At 45.1% G+C, this 22,266-nt stretch overlaps 1 protein-coding gene across 1 annotated transcript; it reads right to left on the bottom strand.

The window, feature by feature from the left end:
• Nucleotides 1–3,804: 3,804 nt before the first annotated feature.
• LOC108107468 lies at nucleotides 3,805–21,248 on the bottom strand. The gene is made up of 2 exons (XM_017215015.2): nucleotides 20,528–21,248; nucleotides 3,805–6,904 (listed from the first exon to the last, which is right to left on the bottom strand). The coding sequence occupies exons 1-2, from the start codon at nucleotides 20,912–20,914 to the stop codon at nucleotides 6,386–6,388; spliced, it is 906 nt and encodes a 301-aa protein (XP_017070504.2). The 5' UTR covers nucleotides 20,915–21,248; the 3' UTR covers nucleotides 3,805–6,385.
• Nucleotides 21,249–22,266: the final 1,018 nt, after the last annotated feature.

The following is a 22,266-nucleotide window of genomic DNA, read 5'->3' as shown; positions in this document are numbered from 1 at the left end:
CCTTCTTTCTATCCCCTGCTCATTAAAGTTGTTAAGTACTTGGCGTAAATGTGGCTTTTCAAGGGGCCCGTGAGCTGTGCGAAGTTCCCGAAGGACTTGGCTGGGGGCCTCTGAATGGGCCAGCTATTAAAGTTAATTTAAATGCGCCTTAAGCGCCTCAACTTAATACGCATCCCCCAAAACTAAGGAGGGAAATGCGAAAGAAGGAAAGTAGTGCAGCTCTTAATTTTGAGATATTCAATCACTCACCTGTTCTGGAACACAGGAAAACCGCATTTTTTACTTTGTATTTTGCCAGAAAAGAACCCACATCTAGAGCTCCACTTTCATTTCATAGCAAAACACAAAATGCGAAATGCAAAACACAAAAGCCTTTCGAAACAATTCACTGCACAATGAGTGACATCAGGTAGCTTGATGGGGTGGAGCAGGGGGATTGAATGGGGCATTCACTCGTCAAAAATGTAATCATGTTCATATTTCAGACATTTGGCCCAAAACTGCCTTAAATATACCCTGTAAATAGATTATTCTCCCTGAATATTTGCACTTCCTTTAAATTTGAGATGCCAAAATGAGAAATTCACTAACTTAAATCATGAATGTATATAATTTTCCCTTAAAGTTATTAACTAGTGTATTTTCCCTTCGCTGTTCATCGTTCCCGTTGCTATTCTTACCTTTTGTTGGCTCTTTATGGCGTGCACGCCACATTTGCGTTCAATGAGCATGAGATAATGTCATCATCAACGTCGTCTTCATCATTCATCGCCAGACTTTCTGGTCAGGTGAAATGCGAGATGCAGGGCGAGTTTGTGGCCGCTGTCTGGCACTCAGTCTGTGAGGTGAAATGCCCCTGAGTTTTAATGGGGATTTCATTTTTAATTAATTCCACAATTACTGGGGCATTTAAGGCCGGCTAATGTGCAGGATCTTGTGATCTGCTGGTAGAGGAGAGGAGTTATCAAATGATTATGATTTTTAACCTGTGATTCCTTAATTCAGGCTTTGTCCGTCAAATCGATTTAAGAGCGGCTCAACATTTCGCAATCACATTAAGCCGCACGGCTCCACTTGTTGTGTTTTCCTTGGTGCACCGGCTTAATGGAATAATATACAACAAAGCGTCTGCATTTCAATTTACAATTTCTATGGCCGCCTGCGAAATAATAATAATTGCATTCCGCCCGCAGTGCCAATTCAATGGGGGATGCATTTTTTGCGTATTTTGTTTCATGCAATTAAATTTATATTTACAGCAATGTTTCACGCACAGCAGCCGGCGGATAAATCAGAGCAGATATATGATGCAATCCGGGCCTTCCCCGCTTTTATTTGTTTGACATTTGCATATTCCGTTTGATTTTTACTTTATTTATTTGCCTCGCTGATGATTTACGTGTCCACTTTTTGTGAATTGCACATATAAAATATACAAGATTTTCGCTTTGATTTGATTTTGCATCGCATAAACATTTATTTTCCATTTATTGCCGCTGTCAAACATTCACAAAGGGCCTTCAATCGCGGGATAAAGCGCCAAATAAAACCCGTTTAGCGAGTCACAAGGAATATTTGGGTGCAATTTAAAGTTATTTTTTTAATAAATCATAATCAGGACTCTTTGCTTTAAAAATAATCTCTGGCACGTACTTTCATCTCCGCAGTGGAGCCAAAGGAAAACCTGCTCGGCATATCAATTATTTATAATTATTGTTAATTTTCAAAGCAGGCAGCCAGCCAAACAAACAGCAAAAAATGGAAAAACGGAAAAACAAGGAAAACCACAAAGAGAACCTCAATTAAAATTCAAATTAGAGCGCTTGGGAAATTCGCTCTGCCTGGTGGCAAAGTGCGAAAACTTAAAACCACAGGGAGGTGGCCCCTTCACCATCCATTCACCACCTCATTCGAATTTTCCTCCGCAGGAAAACTAACTGCCTAAAATGAAATATGAACCCAGGGCGCCGACTGCTGACGAGAGGGGAGACTGGCAAAGAGGAGGAGCGGGAAAACGAGAGGGCGGGAAAAACCGACTTCCTCAGCCATGGACTACTAATAAGAAATTTGTGAACTTTGCAAATTTGCCATCATTAATTCTGGGCGGGGGCAAATGAGGAGGAGCAGGGGGCGTGTCGTGCCGCTTGGTAAATTGTCGAACGGAACATTTTTCATTCGCCGTCGTCCTTCGTCATTGTGTAATAATTGTCAAGCAATTTAAATCGAAGCTTCCAGCGTAATAAATTGTCATATGGCAGGGGGCGGCAACACGCCCCCACGGCCTCCAAGGCCTCCAAGGCCTCCTTTCACCAAAGTCCCGACTTCGGCGATGAAAAAATAAGGTAATGAGGAAACGGAAATTGTTGCCGGAAGTTGGGAGCCAAGGCAAAAGGCGGAAGCTCATTTTGCAATATTCACAGACGACTGATTTCGATTTCTAGCGACGGCTTCTTCTGGGCTTACACCATGAATCGTAAATTGATTGAGGACCCAGAGAAAGTCTTTCGATTTCGTCTTGTCCCTTCAGTGCCCCCCTGTAACTCATCATTAATAATAGTGGCCTGTGGCTGCGGACAGGATTTGGCGAAGAAGCAGTTTAAAGAAGTCATCCCCGTACATTGGGAAAGATCGTAGTTAGTTTTGGATTTTACTTACTTACTTTCAATTACTATTTAAGATTTTTTAACAATTTATTTAGCATCCAGCTCCTTCTTGGCCCTAATGACAGGGCAAACACGTTGAGTGCTTGCTGCACTTTACTGCCTGGGTATATTTTAATGAAAATATATTTCTTGCTCTTCTCCAGAATTTACCATTTTCATTTCCTGATTTGCGTCGGCTTTCCTCGACCCCGGCATCCGGTTGGCTGTGCTTCGGTGGCCAAGGTTTAGGCCATGCCCTGTGACAGGAGCCGCCGAGAGCTGAGCCGTTTGTCTGCCAAGGCAACAAAATGGTTGCGCGAAATGCGCTCGTAAATGCTTCCATGTTGCCAAGTTCTTGTTTGTGAAGAGCTGTTCAAATAAGCACCGGAGCAGCAAGAACAACAGCAGCATCGGTGGTCCCGGGGTCCTGGGGTTCTTGGTCCAAAAGGTAGGGTGTTCGGCCCACCAGGAGCTGCCTGACGTTAGTTTCATTGTTGACATTGCAGAGGCAACAGAAACAGAAGCAGAAACAGAAACGGCAACGTGGCAAAAGTGAGCTGGAAAAAAGGCAACAAAAAGCAATTAACTTGGCTTACATCTTTGTTGAAAGTTGAAACTGAGGGCGCGATTTATGCCGCCGGCGCTGCGGGAGCAGGTGAACAGGAGTTGCAGGTGCATTTCCAGGCGAGCTGAAGTGTCCACTCGTCCTTCGTCCCTAGCCCCCAGCCCTTCGTCCTTGGCTGAGCAAACGAAACAAAACTGAGGCGTGAGCCTTGCGCAATGATAAAAGTTAATGGCTTGGCGCACTTCAGGGGTTAGATCTCGCTTTGATTCCCCGTAAAATCGCCAAGGGGACAAGGTGCAGATGGGTTCTGTTGGGTGCCGAGTTAACTGATTGGATATGCACATTGGCACATCAAAACAATCTAACACACTGGGCCAAAATGAATTTCAAATGAGGTTTCTTTGCTATGTTTCTTGGTAGTTGGATATATAGCTGAAGACCTTCATTACATCCATGTACTTCGTGTTTATAGAACAAGAATATTATTTTACTCATTCTTATCGTTACTTACCATAATACCCGTCTATACTTTATGGCAAATTAAATTGCTTTCCCTCCAATTATTTCCCAGAGAAAAACCATTATCTGCTTTCTTTCTTTATTTTCAATGTTTTGATTTCTCATTTTCAATTGCATTCTACCTGTGGGGTATTTATTTTCATTACACTGCCGGCTCAAATTGCATTTGCTGACGTTTTGTTCTCTTTTGATTTATGCAGCTGAATTACCATCAACGTGTTTGATTTCGATTTCGATTTCATTTTCATTTGCATTTCCATCTGATTTGATTTGTGTTTTTCACTTGCCGCCTTTTCTACCCACTTATCTTAGACTAATTATGCTCGTTTACATCGCTTATTTCGATAGAAGCTTAATATTAATTAATGCCCAATGGGATTTTCTTGTTGACTGGTTTTGGCTATTTAAAAATGTTTAAATAGAACTACAAAAAAGCTCATGCGTGTTCTGTTCGACTTGTTGTCAAGTGTTGTTGGCCACTCAGCTTAAAGCCGAACTCGTGTCTGTTGTTTGTTGTGGTTTGGTTTTTAAGCAAAGGCGCAGAAAAAGTTGCTACACACAGAGAGAGCAAGAGAATCTCACACTAAACACTAATAAAACATTTATACATTTCGGGGAGACGACATCGATTTGCCAGTTTTTTCTAAAAAATAATTCGCTTTCTTCTCGACGTTTTTATTATTCTCTCTTCTAATTAAAATGGACACAAATATTTGCACAGACATAATTGCTCAATAAATATTTATGTATATTCATATCTTGTTATTTATTTGGTTGTTTTTGTTTTTGTTGTTGTTGTTGCTGATTCTGGCAGGTACCTGATACTTAAATATCAATTAGTTTAGGAGTAAAGTGGCAGGGGAGATCTGTCTGAAGCAAATGAGAGAGGTTGAGAGCTCCTCGGCCTTATTCGCTTGCGTGTAAAAGCGCCTAAAAGCGAGCTATGCGAACTACAGCAAAAATGTTATTGTATATGTAATCGCAATACAGTTATATAAATACACCGATATATATACGCAAAAATGTTCAGCCTACACACAAATATATATATATATAGATCTAGATTCATATTCTCTAGCTTGTAAATATTGATTTTTAAACTATCCTTATCCTTAGTTGAGTTCTGACTTAGCTTTGGTTTTCTTTACGTTTTGGTTTCATTGTTTTTTAACACTTAGGGTTTTTGGCAATTGGAGCTCTGGCCTTGCCAACTTGCCACTTGGCAGTGGCAGCTTGTGGCGCCGAAAGTCTCCAATTATTGGACGAATTGTTGATATACGTTGCGTATCATGCTCAGAGTGAGTGACTGAGAGGGACAGAGCCGTAGCATGAGTGGGTCAGTGGGAGAGTGAGTGAGATAGAGAGAGAGATAGAGAGAGAGAGATAGAGTGATTTAAAGGCTTAGTTCCTTAGATTAGCGTACAGTTGGCAAACTCGCCTGTGGACTAGTCATCTCAAAGGCTAGTGACACTAATTAACAGATCGAGCGCGATGAGACCATGCCCCTTGCTCTTCTGGCTTAAATTCATAAAAACAGCTTAAGGGAACCTCTTCGAAGTCTCTGCAAGCATTCAACTTCAAGTCAAGCAAATATTTACCTATGTTTATGCAAACAGCTCGTTGAATTATTAACTTTAATGTTAGCTTATCGAACTGCTATTTAGTGCCAATGGCCAATGGCCAATGCTCGAGGCTGTTGACTTGTTTGCCTGCGTCGAGTTGTGCTTATATTTTAAAGCTTAAAGGCAATAGGTTTCGCAAACATGGCCGTTAAAGTACATCTTTGTATGTAGTAGAAAAGAGTACAAGCTCTCACACACACACACGGTACATCCATATACCCATACACCCATACACACGCACACAGGCTCGTAAATATACTATAGCAGCTTATAGTGGAGCACTCACAATCACATGCTTCGACAAGCACAAGTTTCAATTTGTTGCACTTTTTTGAAGCATTAAGTAGCTGCCCAAGCTTAAGTGTGCGAGTGTGTGAGTGGGTGCCTGTGCCTGTGACTGTGCCAGTGTGTGTGTGTGTGTGTGTGTGGGAGCCAGCAAAGCGGTTTAGTTTCATTTAGCATTTAACAGTTACTAGTATTTGGTTTTTTCGCTTATTTTTTCCGGTTTGTTTCCGTTTTTCAAATTACACAACACTGAAAGCACACGTAAAGTTTTTGTTTTGGTTTCCTAGTTTCCTATTTTCCGCATTTTCCGTATTTTCCGTATTTCTCTTGCACATTTAGTTAAAATTACAATTTACGCACTAAACATGCACGGAATTTCGTAGCTTAGGGCAAGTGCAGTGCATCATTAGAGATCCCTTCTGCCATTAGCTTTCTAAGCCTTACGATCTAGTGGCTGTCGGGTTTCGAGGCCTCGGCAATTTATGATACATTTTCTATAGATTTTTCGAAATTTATTTTGATTTTAATTCGAGATTGCACAACAAACATTTGGCTCTACTTAAACGCTAAGAACTTAATCGGTACGTATGAGGACTGTGTCTGCTTTCACCTTCAAGCAGTTTGAATTATTATTATAACTTAAAAAACTCTCTGAAAGTGAAAGCAGCCTCAACCAGCTTATATGATTTCATTTCGTTACCAATTCGAAACAAAAGATCGGATCACAATTACTAAAGTGGGATTCGGGGGCCTTAGGAGTTGCCCAGGTTGGACGGCGACGGTGGCCACTGGCGCTTGATAACCGCGAAGTGAGTCATCTGGAAGGTGTTGGTCACCTGGCAGCGGCGCTCCACGAACCCGGTGAGGCAGTAGCCCATGTTGTAGTCCTCCATCGAGATGTTCGACGTCAGATACAGCTTGAACTCGTCGTTCCACGCGGGCGGCGACTTGTCACAACCCGTTGACCCCGGCCGGACTGCAGTGGCAGGTATTGCAGGAGTGGGCGTCGCAGATACCGACCCGGAGCCCGCTACCCCTCCTGCGCCGGGCGATGACGCTCCTCCACCCACCGCCGTTGTCCGGCGAAAGTGTCCGGCAATCAGGAGGGAGCCCTGCTGCTCCAGGGGCAGCATCCGGGCCTTCGTTGCGCGCCGCTGGGTTCCGGAGCACTCGACGATGCGACAGCGATTGGGCTGCCAGAAGCAGGGCGTGATGGTCCAGTAACTGGACGAGGCGGTCCGCGCCCAACCCTCCTCGGGATACAGCAGAATCTGAAAGGTGGCAGAAAAGATGAAACGGGAGTTGAGTGCACTGAAAGAAAAAGGTAGGTATAAATTTCGAAAATACAAAGCTGGATCTTGAACAATTTGGTTAAGTCAATACCCCACGATTCGAGATCTCATTTAAAGATCATTCAAAAGTGGGAATCGTTATCCTCTGAGCCATTTAGGGGACAATTTCCATATTTTCAGTTAGCTTTTCCTCAGTGTTTGGCCTTTCAGGCCAACGGAGCCAATTGCAAATTGGTTTTCTGTGTCGCACTTTAATTGAAAATCGTAATTAAAATCGTGCAGATTGTTTAGCCAGGATTTGGAATCGGATTCGGCTGCCAGGGAACTGCACCTTAATCGAGTCCAGTGCGAATGTTTATCATTAAGTGGGCAATTATTGTTAAACAGGCTTACGCTTAATTTGGTCAAATTAAATTGGCATAAAATTAACATGAAATTGCTTTTGACGTTTTTATAGAGCTGCATTTTTCCCCACAGCACAGTCTGCCTACGAGAGAATTCATTTTCCGAATTTCATAATTCTAGATGCAAGGGTTGCTGTTGTTTTAAACAATCCGGACTGTTAATTTGGCTGCTTCTGCTTTATCGTTTTCATTTCTCATTTCCACATCGAACTGACATTTTTGGCATTGCCACTGCAACCGCAGTTGGCCAACAGTAGCCATAAATGAATTTCGTCAGTTAGTTTATCATTGCCGAAATGCCAGTCCTCCGCTTGGCTTCAATTTCATTTACCGATTTCGTGTGCGGTTCTTGCGGTCAATGCACGCGGCTCTTTTATAATTAATACATTTCACAGTCGCTAAATGCCAGACATTTCAAATATTTGCGCACAACGAGGCGTATGCTTAATAAGCGGCTAGCAAACAGGAAGGCAGGATGGAACAGGATGGAGCAGGATGGAGCAGGATGGAACAGGACTGAGGAGCAAGCGGGCTAATCAAACATTGAACTTGGCTTAAAGGCTTCTGCCACCTTCCCCTCTTCACTCCAAGGCAAAGGGAAAATCGCGCTGGCAAACTGCAAAGAAAACTCCAGCGAAATTGAACAAAGAGGGAACAAAAAGGAGAAGAAGCAAATCTGGAGCCAAAGTGGGTGAGATGAGGTGGGCTTGAGGTGGTCGTAAAGGGGAAAGGCCAGCGGCCAATGGCCACCGCAGGACCATGGAACATAACCAGGAACCAGGAGCTGATGCTTTTGAAATTGAAGTGGCTGCAGCTGCAGCCACAAGGAAATTCGCCCCGGGGGCTCCCAGTTCTCCCAGCTTTCCCCGTTTCCCAGCCTCGGCAGTTTGTTCTCCCCCACTTTGAATTTAAAATATAAATTCGCATATGCCTCGAGTCCGAGCTGGGCTCTCGGCTCGCAGGTAAATTGTTTAAAATTAATGCATCGCAGAGGCACTTAAAAATGCATCCATTTACGTTTTATTTACGTTCGACTCTGGCTGACCGAAAACAATGAGGACGCTCGATGCGATTGCGATTGAGAATGAGTTTGAATGGAAGTGAAAAGCCCGGCCACGGCACATTAAGCTGGAAATGGAAATCCCCTTTAACATTAATGAGTATTGAGCGATTTTCGCAAGGCTATGGCTACGGCAGTGTGAAAGTGCCACCGGTAAATGCCTGATGGCCATGAAAAGGCATTTAACTTATAAATGGTTGGAAACGGTTCGAAAATGGATTCCAAAGAGAGGGATCTTTAAATCGTAATTTGAAAAATAATTGAATTGTCAAATGAAAATGAACTGCACTTCACTGGCTTTAGGCAGATTTCCCAAATCATTTCTCGTTTTTCTGTTTAAAATTCCAAATCCATTTGCCACTTGTTTTTGGCTAATTAAAAGCATATTTTTCACGCTATCGACCGTAATTGGATGCCGAAAATCAAATGTTCTGCGGAAAAATCAAGCTGCTGTCTGGTTGTCTGGCTATCTGGCTGATAGCCATGATGACACATCAATCCGAATCCACAAACTGCCCTTATGGCGAACCAGAGCACGTGCTGCATATTTGTCAACTTGCCCCACATGACGCGATTGGCTTCGCTCAAATTGCACGCTCGTGTTTGGAAATTATAAAAGCACGGAAAACACATAGAACCCACTGGAAATTCTGGGAACGACTGCCTAAGCTGCCAAAATAAGCTCAGCGACGACAGGCGGAGATACTACGCTCTGCACTGATGGGATGCGTTGCCTCCACAGCTCCACGACTCCCCTGCCTGCAACCCGGTTGCCATTGCATTATTCAAAGATGCCAAAAGTGCGCGCTGCAAAATTGAAAATGCAACGGCAGCCACCAATGCACGCAACAAATCGCTTGCCACTATCAAGGGTCATAAAATCCTTCACTGCCATCCGCGCCCCTTTTCGCTTCCCTTTTCCCCCTCCAAACTGAGCACACATATTGGTTGTGGGGTTTATGCAGCAAGGACCTGCCAGTGGTGCCCCAGAAGTCACTGTTGGCCAAGTGCGAAACTGTGATAGGGAGTGCGAAATAAGGGTTTGGCTGTTCCTATTTATATGGGTTTCCATTTGGAAGCATTTAATGAGATATCTAATGAAGGAAGGAAGAAACAAAGTCAGTCAGTTCTGTCCAAAGTTCTTAACCGTCTTTAAATAATAATTTATCTTAAATATCAGGCAAACGATTACGAATGAGATGCCACTTTTTATTGGGTCCCAGCAAATGTACATAGTAAATAATATAATTTTATTTATTTTTGTAATTACACCCAAATGTCCGTATTTCAAAGTAACTGCTTTCCCCTACAGACACACCAGCTCCAACGCCCTCGACACACACATTTCCCGGGTGAAAGAGAGAGCAGACACGTACACGCCGGAAAATCACTTCCGCTTTTGAGCTGCAACGTTGGCAATTTCGCAGAGGAGACCAGATAAATGGGATGCGGAGTGGAGGGCAGTGGGCGGTGGCGGTGGCGATGGCGGTGGTCCTACCAACTGGCATCAGGTGGAGAATGCCGAATGGCGAAATCGAAAACGTGGCCAAGACCGGGTCGTCGATTCGCATTCGCATTCACATTCGCAGGGAACTCCTCCTTGAGGCGTCCATAATCGATTTCTGGGCCCGAGCCCGAGCCCGAGAGTCTTCCGTGGAATTGTTTGTTGACTTTGGGTTTTTTATTGCGTGCCATTTTATTGCCACCACAAGTCCACGTCGACCCTATTCCAACGCCAACTTGGCTTCTCAGCTCCGGTTCGGTAAATAAAATGGCAAACGGCAATACCCGAACGCGCTGAGGGCAACCTCCATTGTCAGCAATTGGCAACTTTGTCTATTAATTTGCTTAATGAGTTCGGTGACAAATATTGAACGGCTGCAACTTAACAAATAGCTGCCAAGTTTCCAGGGAGTTGGAACTTGGGACGTGGGACTTGGGATAGGGACTTGCCCCAGTATCCCCAGAACCCCAAGAACCCCGATTCCTGAGCCCGAGCACAGAAACTTTTCTCATTTCGCTCGCCCGTTTGCCTGGCTCGACATTAATTAATTAAGTGCTGCCGCAGACATTTCAACACTTTTACCAGCCAGTCAGTCAGTCAGTCAGACTGTCTGTCATCGACTCAGAATTACTTAGGCAAAAGGTCTCCGTATTTGCGGGGGTGTGGGTGGGTCTATATACACATCTCTGGGCACTTCAACTTAATTACCCGCCCTCATAAGCGTACTGCAGATATGCGAGAAAGGGGCGAGCGAGTCGACGAAGGAGCTCTTCGCAATCTTGGGCCACCAAATCCAGCATAAGCTCGAAAATCAAAGCTTCAACACGATTGTCTAAGCACTTGAGGAGCCCTCAGCCCATCTTAGTCCTTCCAACCCCCCTCCCTTCCAGCCATCCACCCACTCATCCATCCTTGCACGCAACTCCACTCAAAGGCCTCTTCGAAGATTTTTATGAACACTTCTGATGAGGAAGGGTGGAGCAAGTTTTCCGCTGAGACGGGGACTTAGGAGCAGGTTGAATGGCGGCTTTCTGGAAGATTACGGGTATTTGAACAGTTTTTTGATCATTTTTGGGATTAACAAGTGTCAATTTTAATTTGGTAATTGTATATCTTTTATAGGCCTATGTCTAAAAGAATTATAAAGAATATTACGAAGAAACTATCCCCTTACTTATAGGAAGCCGCCTGGTGGGTTATACCTTTTACAGATTTTACTCTTCTTAGTTTAGGCAGGACTTTTGTTACGTCCTTTAAAAAGTAAGGATAACTTCAATCAAGTTCCTTACGCCATTCTTACGTACGCGGAAAAGCATTCCATTGAGTTTGCGGGAAATTGAAGTTTCCTTCGATTCATTTCTTTGCTTTTCGAGGGCGTAAATGAGTTTTTGGCTGATTGTAAAACTTATCTGTTGGCTGGTGGCTGTTCGGCAACGGCTTTGTTTTCAATTGCCAGTGCCAATTGTATCGGTTATTCTCGGTTTGTGTTTCATTATTCGGCTCACGCGCTCCACTATCCACTATCCAGGCTCCACCATCCGCATCCTTTTGTCCTTGGTCTGGGGCTATTCAGGCGATCCGTAGTGGAAGGCTGGTAAAAGTTTTAATAAGTTGCTCATTAGCACAGAAATGAGGCCAGAGCTGCGGCAGGCAGACAAAATAATTTACACGCCAACATCCGTTGCAATTAAACTGCAAAGGGAGAACTTAAATTTCCGGGTTAGGAATCGCCGCCGGCGCGGATGGCCCGGCTGTCTTGGCCTCCACATCTTGGCCAAGTTTATGGCTGGCTGCTGTGTAAATGTAGATGTCAACGGATGGGCCCACAGCGAAACTTTCCCCGCCAGTATTTTCTAAATTTAATGAGTTGTATTACGAGCAACTTAAAGAGGGGAGGCTGGCAGCCGCAACTCGCTGCAAACTTATATATGACAAAGTTTCTGCTCGCGAGTCCTTGCGGCGTCGCAAGTAATGCACAAATTAAAGTTCTTTGCCAAACTACACGAGGCAGTGGCTGCTAAAAGTTTCCTCCTCGGCGCTAGTTGACATGTTGAGTCGCACAAGGATATGCGTAGCTACAAATTTGATATGTTAGACAAGTCCCGGCTACACGCGCGGCTCGAGGGGCATGGAAATGGGAGACGGGAGACGGGAGACGGGAGGTGGTAGATGGGAATCCACTCGCAATCCTCCACTCGCTGCACCATGGGCGATAAATGCCGGCAAACTTTGCGGAAGGATGCGGCGGAGGATCTATTGGCACTGCCAGAGTTGCCATGCTAATGCAAGCGGAAATATAGATATTGCTTTTGGTTCATCCATGTAAATGCCGTCGTTTATTAGGGGATTACTGCGAGTGAAATATGTTTGCGTTTTCTGAAAATATTTAAAATGGAATTAAATACTTTCGAGGGAACCTTAAAATTACATTCACATCGTGTTTTCAGTAAGACTAAATATTAAAACCGTGCTGAGTTTTAAAACTTTCCTTCATTTTCAAAGGCATTATTTGTCAGAAATCACGGTAACTTTTCCGTCAAAACCGATTCCTACCTCAGCAAAAAACACCATTAAATTAAATTTTCATAAATTTTACAGCGTTTTGGCATTACAAAAGTTGCTGAATCTCCAGGCGGCCAGATTTCACTCGAGTTTCCAGCGAAGCACACACTGTCAGCTCTTCGGATTCCGGGTTCGCCGGTGTAAAAGATTAAGCACATTTATGTGACAAGTGCGACATCAGAGGAGACAACGAGGAGCACGATGAGATGGGTATGGCAATGGGGATGGGAATGGGGAAGGATAAGAACGACAGCCACGCATGTGCCACAATTTTAAAGTTGAGCGCTAATGAAATTTGAGCTGCCGCTGTCGCAGCTGCCAGGCAATTGCAGCACAAAGTTATGCAAGTGCAGAGACCAAAAATGACATCGAATCCGGGTGACACGACGTGTTCTGGGCCTGATACTCCGGCTTAGAGTTGCGACAAGTTTGCCGGAGTCTTGTTGCCCCACTAATGCGAGTCAGAGGTGGCAGCTTAGAGTCCTCTTCCCGCGGAACACTCCAATACAAAGCAGATGTTTGGGGGCCTGGGAGTGTCTCATTAGGATCAGAGGTCCCGGTCACGCTTCAATTCACAGACACAGACTGGGCTCAAAACTTTGCCGCTGTGCCAAGTCACCGCCCAGGATAGCTCATCAATAACCCATTTGTGCTGTGGGCTGGTACTCGATGGGGCTGGCAGCATGGCAGGCAGGCAGGCAGCCTGGGAGGACGGGTCACGACCTTACCCACGGGGAATGGAATCGGAAACGGAAACAGCTTTGAGCCCGATATCCTTGTGGATACAAAGCGGTGAGCCCAGTTTATTCACTTTGCCATTCATACGGCGGCCCATAAATCAGGTCGAGGCCCCCCTGAGCTTATAAATCTCCCACATCTGCGCTTTTCATTGGCAATCAACGAATCAGCAAGGAAATGCTTCTTTCAGTTATTTTTAATGAGCGACAGCGCCTGTTGAGAACTCCCGCCCCATGGCCATTCGCATTGCCATCATCTTAAAGCGCTCGGGAAATGTTCACGAGTCTCGAAACTTCGAGCTTCAGCCGGGGCATGCAACATGTTGGCCGTGTAATGTATGGCAATGTCTAACAGACGAAATGAAATGAAAATTTAATAAAATAAAAGTATACGACTTGGGCCTGCTGCGAGGAGAGGCTCCTCCTCGGGCTAAAGACGTTTGCTTTAAATGAAGATGTATGCCAGCCGGGCGTATGAGTAATATGCGCAAATATGCGCATAAAATAAAGCAACTTGTAGCAATTTCCCCTGCTCTCGGGTCCTTTTCCCCACGATTCCCTCGGCTCCTTTGGGCCGTTGCCACTTTGGCGTCGCTGGCGTCTTCGACGTCTTTGGCTGGCTTCTTGTGTTTAATTTAGGCAGCCATAAACGTAATGCGGAGCCTCAAGTACTCGGATCCGAGGAGTCCCAGGCAAACCGAATTTATATGGCGGCACATAAAAACTGGGTAACCTTACCCTCACCATGTCCCCTGGCCCTCCTCTCCTAGCCTTTTGTGTTTCATTTCCTGGGCATGGCTGACATAAAATAGAATTTTATTCGAGACTCCTTTAAAGACCAAGATATTGTCTTTCGGCTCCAGGCATTAACCCATTACACGGCTAGAATTTCCGTTTTGGAAATGGGCAAAAGTATATCAAAGGCGGAATTTGAGCTTAAAATTTATACGCCAGTTTTTATGTCACAAGTAAATAAATGAGGAATTTAATATCATCTTTAATGGCTATATTATCTGCTGTACCTAATATTACCAAAAGGTGGCTTATTTTCAATTTAAGAGAGTGGAAATTCCCCCATATAAAAACATGAACCCCTTAGACTTCGAATTTAAAGGCACATTTTCATAGAACTTCAGAACTGGATGATTTGTTTGAAATTCGCGGGAGAGTTCAATAGGAAAGGCTCTCGAAGTCCACCCTTTGCAACTCACAGAAAGTGCAAACAATTTCCAATCACAAACTTGAAAGCCCCTATCATTGTTTGCCGCCAGCCTAAATGCTCGTTCCCATTGTTGTCGACCCAGTTGTCCCATTGTGCGACGGAGGTGATGTGAGTGCTCGACATCAAAGGCAGGCCTCGTCCTGGATGTCCTGGGTGTCCCTGCGTCCTTGGCTGGCATTCGCATTCTGTTCGGCTGCCAGCACGTTAGCATATCACCGATGCGATGCCATCCATCAAATATCGCGCGTCCCACGCGAGCCTTTTGCGTGCTTCGAAGGATTCCGGGATGGAGGCGTGAGTACGGGCCCTGCTCCTGAAGGTTCTGCAAGTGACTCCGGCACTCTGCCGTCAAAATTCACCAAAGCAGCCGTTAACCCATCGCCTCCATTTCGCTTGGGCTCTTTGAGGGATTTTAAAGACGACTCCCTCTCTGGGGCATGAAATTTTAACTTATTTTGTTGTGCCCTTCATTGAATTAGCCCTCACACACACTCGAGCGGAGATAATAAATTGAATTAAATTGATGCGCAGGGAAATTGGGGGCGTCCTAGAGAAAGACGTTGGTCCTTGCCAAAGGAGAAATTCATTTAATTTTTGGCTCAAATGTCTTTTTAATTCTCTTTTTTGCTCTCGTTGTAGTGGCTCAATATGGCCGATATGGTCTGCTAGTCTGAGCCAAAATATTGTTGACAGCACATGTGGCACATGGCAGAGAAATTGTTTTTTCCGGGGCTAATCAGGCGGCAGCTGTGTGCCAAGTGGGGGAGTGATGCCACAGGGATGTGGCCAATATGCACTGGCTCCGATTCCCTTAAATTGACTTGAAGAAAACCTGACTTTATCTTTTAATTTCGCTCTTAGCTTGATCTGTGCTCTGGCCAAAGATATAGCATACTTTTCAGGGACACACAGATGGGCTAAATGTATGCAGCAATAATTAACTGCACCTCGCCGCCAGGAGGCAGCTGGGTCACCGAGATGGAAGGTCGGCTAAGTTGCCTCCCAGTTGCCTTCTGCCCCTCCCCTGCCGACAGCTTAACTCGGCATTAACGCAATTTGTCACAGCAAAACAGACACCAGAGAGCCGACAGCTTAGCCCGAAAACTTTGGAGCCCCACAAAAAAGGAAGCATTTCGCCTTAAATGTATAGAGAAATAAGTAGGTACACGGCTGTGTTTTCATTTCCATTTTTATTTTGCAACATTGAGCTGACAGGTGAAATGAAATTGCGTGGGCTGCATTTACACATTCCTCCGCAGCATTTTCTACTTCAACTTTGGCTTATCCCTCCGGCCCCACTTTGAATACGCCATGGAGATGGAAAAATTCCAGGGAAAACATTGACAGCCACAAGTATATGTACCTACGAATTTTCCATTCCCATTTCCACTTGTAGTTCGTGGCTACAACTGCAAAATGACAGCACACAGTGGTTTAAACAAGAAATACCAGCCAGGTAAGCTTCCTTCGGGAGCTTAACAATAATGGCCAAGATATTTTGCCAGATTCAACTGCAAATGTAAGCCGAAGCTTTGCTACGAGTTTTGGGGCAGTAGTTTGGCAATATGAGTTTCCGGATACAGCCTTAGCTGCATAACAGACCACAAATAGTGTCTGAGTAAATAGACAATTTATACGAATTCAAGCACTTTAAGAGTCAAGTTACCAAGTAACTTTAAAGTCGGCTTGGGCCCCATAAATCCTGTTGGTCTTGTTGCAGTCGCCGCAATTAGAAAACCCGCCACTCAGTTGCTCATTGATAGCTTTAAGCTGCCAGGGCCACTTGCCAGTTGCCTCTTACCACTTACCACCTACCACCTACCACCTACCGCCTACCACTTACCACAAAAGAGCCGAGAAACGAGTCAGCAAAATCGCGCATACGGCCCGTGGCCAGCTGCATCAGCTTGAATAGCAGCAAATCGCCTTAGCAGCTTGCGGGAAAACCCTAATAAACCAGCAAGGAACTGCACAGTTAAGCCTTCTGCGGCTGCCACGCCCCCTTCACAAGTCGCCTTCTCGATAGTAGGCGTTGCCTTCAACTTTGACCAGAGCGATTTAAATCTTTGCTGGGGAATATAAATTTAAGAGTGCCCGCTTACTTATCTAAGTCTATGACTTTGGGTTAGGCGTTCGGGGTTCGACGACGATGAGTCAGAGAGTTGGGATCTGGGATCTGGGATCTGATGAGGAGGAATGGGATGGCTGTGCTTTTTATGCCCGCCATTTTGCCGCTGTCTCTTGGCGGAGGAGCGGCTGCCGCTTCTTGCTACAAATCATGATAATAAATTCCAATTTTATTTAGTCAGTGAGGCGGCAAAGCACCCTTGTCATCGTCATCGCCAACGAAAAAAAAATGCGGGGAAGGGAAAGAGTAGGGGGAAAGGAAGCTCCCGGCAGCCAAATAAAGGCAGACGAACCGCTTCATCTGCTTGGCAAAAAAAGGGTCTGTGTTTCAACTACTTGGATTAACGGTTCAGTTTTATGACTTTTTATTTTATACACACCCAGCGCCCCACAGCCCACTTCCCACATCCCACATTCAACTTTCCGCCTTCTGGCTTCTGGGTTGTGTATCCGCCAGTTAAATAAATACACTCCCAAATTGACTTGGCCTGCTTAACTTTTGGGCAGACATAATCAGGCCTGATTATAATGAATAGTTGGGGCTGGCCAAATCGGCAAACAGCAAAACCAGAGGCGACACTCAGTCGGCCAGCTCATCAGTCAGTGTGGCCAGTGCAGTTTGGAGCGGACCGCAAAGCCCCTCGTTATTCCATCGCCGTCGCCATCTCCATTTCCATTTCCATACCCTTGAATCCTGCGCCCTGCATCCAGCATCCTGCATCCTACTCGAAAACTGAGAGCTGCGGGCTGGTGCAGCATCAGCGCCAGCCAAAACACATTAGCCGTGTGCTAAAAATGTCGCACAGCCCAGGCGCAACGCACATATCCTTCGAGTGGAGAGCTTCTAGACTTTACGACCCGAATTTCTGGATACACAGTTTTATTTCTTAAGTTTTAGTAGTACCTTCTTCTGTAGTACTCGTAGTAGTACTCATTCTTTTTCTTCCATACTTTATAAAAATAAAAGTGTCAACCCTTGATAATTCTAGATATGCATTGCTTTAGGAAGCTTCTCTTGCGCAAATCACATAGGAGGATAGTTGAGTGATATTTTATGGGGCATCTAAGGTAACATATTCCTCAATGGAATCCTCTTCAAATCATAACCCCATAAGAACATGAAAATGCAAGTTAAATCGGTCGGAATGATTTAATAGGTGGTAGGCTTGTTGGAGATCTTTCGTTAATTGAACATTCTTGAAGTGACCCTCGTTAGCAGTGAGTGACCAGGCGGAGGGCCCTTTTTTCTGTCGTAGCTGAGCTGGCAGGACATGTGGCAGTTGGCAGTTTGCTGCGCTTTCCCCGCCCAGCCCCGCCTCCTGCTTTTGGCTGTGGCTCTTCATTGCCTGTTGGCAATTACAACGTTGCAATGTTGATGGCATTTTCTTTCTTTTTTATGCATATGTATGCACACACACACATTCACACACACACACACACACACAGGACATAACGATGCTCGCAGACAGGCAGCAGCTTACAAGGACATCCACAGGGGGTGGGAAATGGGCTGGAAGGGGCGGGGCGGGGCGGGGCAGTGGCTAGTCACTTCCGCCTTGCCCGAAGAGGTCGTTCATTTTTTCATAATACTCTTTCTGCTCTTTGAGTTCGTTCAGTCCTTGATTGCATTGGCCTTTGTGCATGTGAAACTAATTACACGGCATAAAGAACGGGTGATTAAAATTAAATGTGCAGATTAAAACTTAAAGGATATCACATTAGCCATAGTGGATGCCCAGATAATGAGCTAAATGGGGTAAATAATTCGATTATCTTTGACTTTGCCTTTATCGATTCATTATTGATTCGCCTATGCCCGGATATGCCCTGCCTTTCGAGACACCTTCCCCCTCGCGGAACTCAGCTGTTAATGTAAATATATCTTACAGCATTATCGCATTCGGGTAAGAGGGTTCACTTCACTCGACAGATTTCACTTGCAACATTATCCGTATCCGTAAAAACATATACATTCGTCTGGGGGTTGATTTCCGTTTTTTGGGTGGTTGCAACTGGATACCATTTATTCTGTATACAAACTGTTTTTGTTTTACCTAAGCTATTGCTTCATTATAAAATCGATGGGGGACGAAGTGTAAACTACCCTTTGAGGGCGCAAGTAGGGGGTAATCAGATTGTTCATCAAAGGAGCGCAGCTAGGTGCTTTGGTTTCGGTTCGGCTTTGGTCCGCCTGCTCAAAGCGGTTGATTCAATGACCGAGCAAAGCTTTTCGAATTGAATTTTACGGGAGCGGGTCCCCAGAATGTCTCCATCGTTGCTCTGGACTCGTTGTCAACGGATTGGTGTTAATGTCCTTTGGCATTGTTGCACTGCCAGGACGACCAGGACGACCAGGACAACCAGGAGGACCAAGTCGACTGTGTGCAAAATAGACTGAAATTGATGATGTCACTTGATAGGGCGAATGGGTTTTTCATTTTTCACTTCTCGCTCTCGCATGCACCCATTGCCCGTCCCTGCCCAATCTTCGGGGTCCTGCAGATCCTTCGTGTTCGTGTTGTTTAACAAATTCATCCTGTTGCTTGCGCTTCAGTGCGTGATGCCCAGCAGATTGCAGGGTGACTGTGTGTGTGAGAAATGTGCATTTGATTCGGACACACACTCATGCAGAGAAAGCAAATTCGGGAACCTGAATTCGGGGCTTAGGCAATGAATCAATAAAGTCTGGATTTAAGTCTGACAGCCGTTTTCTATTTTACTTGTGGGAAAAGTCGTTAAATGGTGAAGAAGTTTGCATTTTTAATGTACAGAAATTTGAAATTCAACTTCTTGGCTTGCTAGTCATTCTTTCAGTGTTCTGGCATAATTGAACATCTCTTTTTCTTGTTTTTCGGAATAGAAGGAACACGCAGCCATTGTTGTGCATCGACCTGTTTGATTGGCTTTTCTTTTGCACGTTTTTAATTAGTGGAAATTCGGAGAGATCGGGCGAAAGTGGGTCCGCAGCCGTATCCTGTGGAACGGAATGGAATGTTGTCCTTTGGCGCATTAAACAAACGAAATATTTCATAAGCGCATTGCGCTCCGGCCACAATGCCAAATGATTTATATGCAAAGTGGCATAAGCACACTCGCATACCATGTGTGTCTGTGTGTGTGTGTGTGTGTGCTGGCCCTGTTTTCCCATCCCCATCCCTGTCCCTATTTTACCTAGGCCAAACCAAACAAACCGGTAGCAATCGAGCGAACTTCACTCCGCAGCTTTGGCTACAAATTTTCCAAAATTTATAACAAAGGCCCACACACACACACACACACACACGTGCATAATTGGAGGGAGAAAGGACAAGGGGGCAGAGGGAGGGGATAAAGGACCCCAGGGTATTGGCTACCTTACGGTTGAGTGGCTCCTGGCTCATGGCTCATGGCACTTCGGCGCCAGCGCTTCGGCTTTGGGGTCTTTGCCTCGCAATGGATGACAATGTAACCAGGAGACTGTAAAATTTATGCACTTTTAGGATTGTTTGCAATGTGCTCGAAAGGGAATTGTTCCATTATGCGATAAGCATTGGGATTCTCTCAAGGTGTTTTACTATACAACAAAGGCACCTATTCTGCGCCGGCTCCTTAAGATATTGCACTGCTGCACTGGGTCAAACTGGAAATTAATTATCCACTTATTCCTCTTCCCATCTTGAATAGAAGTTCCCATTCTTTTCACTAAATGGGTGAAATATATGTCTAACCCTTCTAGGAGTAGAAATCGAACTTCGTTCCTGCAGTCCTTTAAGAAAAAAATCCAAAGTGCTCAGCAATCTCCACTTCTTTCTCCATATCAAATACTTTTAAACTAAGAGCATCCCGAAACCAATCTTGGAGTTAGAGCCCTGATTATTCCGCATCAAGTCAATTGAAGTCACTGAATGCAAAGGATTCGCGAGCAAGGATTTCATGCGCATCTCTTAGAATCACCATTTCTTTTGCTGTCCTCGGAAACCCATTGAAATTCCCCTCTTCGGACTCACCTTGTTGGAATTGCCATTGAATTTCAATAGTTTCTTGCAGGACTTGCCGCGGCTCTCGAAGTAGATTTCCTGCGGCGTCCTTCGGCGTCGCTGTCCGGAAGTCGCAGCTGTTGTTGCACCGCCAGCAGTGACTCCTTTGCGCTGCAGTTGCAGCTGGGAGAAGGGGTCGCTGCCTGCCACCGATTGCGTGGCTTTGTGGCGGCTCACACAGAGGAGGCGGCTCAAGATGCCGCAACAGCCGCTGGGAGGCGCCGCCCCAGAAGCTGCCTCACCTCCTGCCAATGTCCTTGTTGCCCCAGTGTCGGCTGCGTTGTTATTGGAGCAGCGGGCGGATATGGTCATTAGGTTGCCATGGCGGCCAGTCGGGCGATTAACGTCCATTTCCATGTTGGCTAGCAGCGGAATTGTTGCCTACTTGGCGGCGTCGTTTTCCTTTGTTGATTTTTCTCAATTTCCAGAGTTTGTTTACAATTTTTGATTGCGGTTTCCCTGGCCGCAGGCTGTATTGTCCTTCGTCCTTCGCCCTTTCCCTCTTCTGCTTTTTTTTGTCACTGTCTCTGTTCTGTTGTTGTTTACTGGTGGTTAAAGTCTCACCGAAAAACTTGGCGCCCTCACACAGAAACACACATACACACGCGCACAAAACACGTAGCACTCACACCAGAAGAGGAAAATGCGGAATCTCGCAGGACCTCGCAGCGCGACGAAGTTCACAGGACAAAGTCAGCGAGCCAACTGATAAAAGCCATGGTTTCTGGCTCGGCAGTCTGCGCTCTGCAGGGTTGCCAGCCTTTCGGAGGAGAGCAGGACGGGACTACAGGACGAAAGAGTCGGGCGAAGCCGAGCGAAAGAGAGAGTGCGCAGGCACACGAGTCCTTCGGACATGAATCACCTTGTGTGCATGAATGAAGTAAAGTTATTACGGTCTGCCCCCCGGTTTCATTTTTTCCGTGCCCCATAGTTCCGTAGTTCTTGCTGTTTACGTTTCCCAGGGTCAAAGTTGTACAGCCTCCCGCTTATGTTTGTAATTGTTTGTGCGGCAACCGAGCGCCGCCTCATGTTGGCCTGCGAATTTTTCGGTTCTCGGCGAGGGAATACTCGAGTGGTAATGGGTACCGAAAATGGGTTCCGTTGGACTAATGAAGAGCCATTATTTGTGATAATTGTCTCCTATAAAATCGTTACGAACATCCTTCAAAAGGTCATAATAAATAATAATTTTCCATTTAGCCCTATCTAGTAAGGTAAGTTATCAAACTTATCGCTTTACGATAGAAAACTTACATTAGGTTATAAAAATGTTTGATCCTCATTTCCCTATTCATTTTTAACAATACTATTGTTAAGAATCCTTTTCTATTCCTTCGTATAGTGTTAATATTTAATATAAAATGTTAATGAAAACTTTGTTAGTTTCTTAAATGATTATATTCGTTTCGGAATGCTTTTAAAGAACCCCACTCATGAGTATCAAAAAGTTGGGAGTGTGGGAGGAAAAACAATTTAATTTCGGCCAACACGGATGGGAAAAAGAGGCTGTGTGTCCGTGTATGCGGCTTGTGTGTGGTGGTGTCTGTGACTATGAGTGCTTTCTGCTCTAGACGTAATTTCAATGTTTCAACGTAATCTTTGATTTGATTATGCTGTTGAGCTGGCCTCCCGAGGGGCGGGTCGTGAGTGTTTGCCAGTGTTTGCTTGCCAGTTTGTTTGTTTGTTTGTTTGTCTGACTGTTTGTTTGT

Source organism: Drosophila eugracilis, unplaced genomic scaffold (assembly GCF_018153835.1).
Source record: "Drosophila eugracilis isolate 14026-0451.02 unplaced genomic scaffold, ASM1815383v1 contig_1765, whole genome shotgun sequence".
NCBI lineage: Eukaryota > Metazoa > Arthropoda > Insecta > Diptera > Drosophilidae > Drosophila > Drosophila eugracilis.
This window is presented reverse-complemented; position numbering and strand designations above follow the sequence as displayed.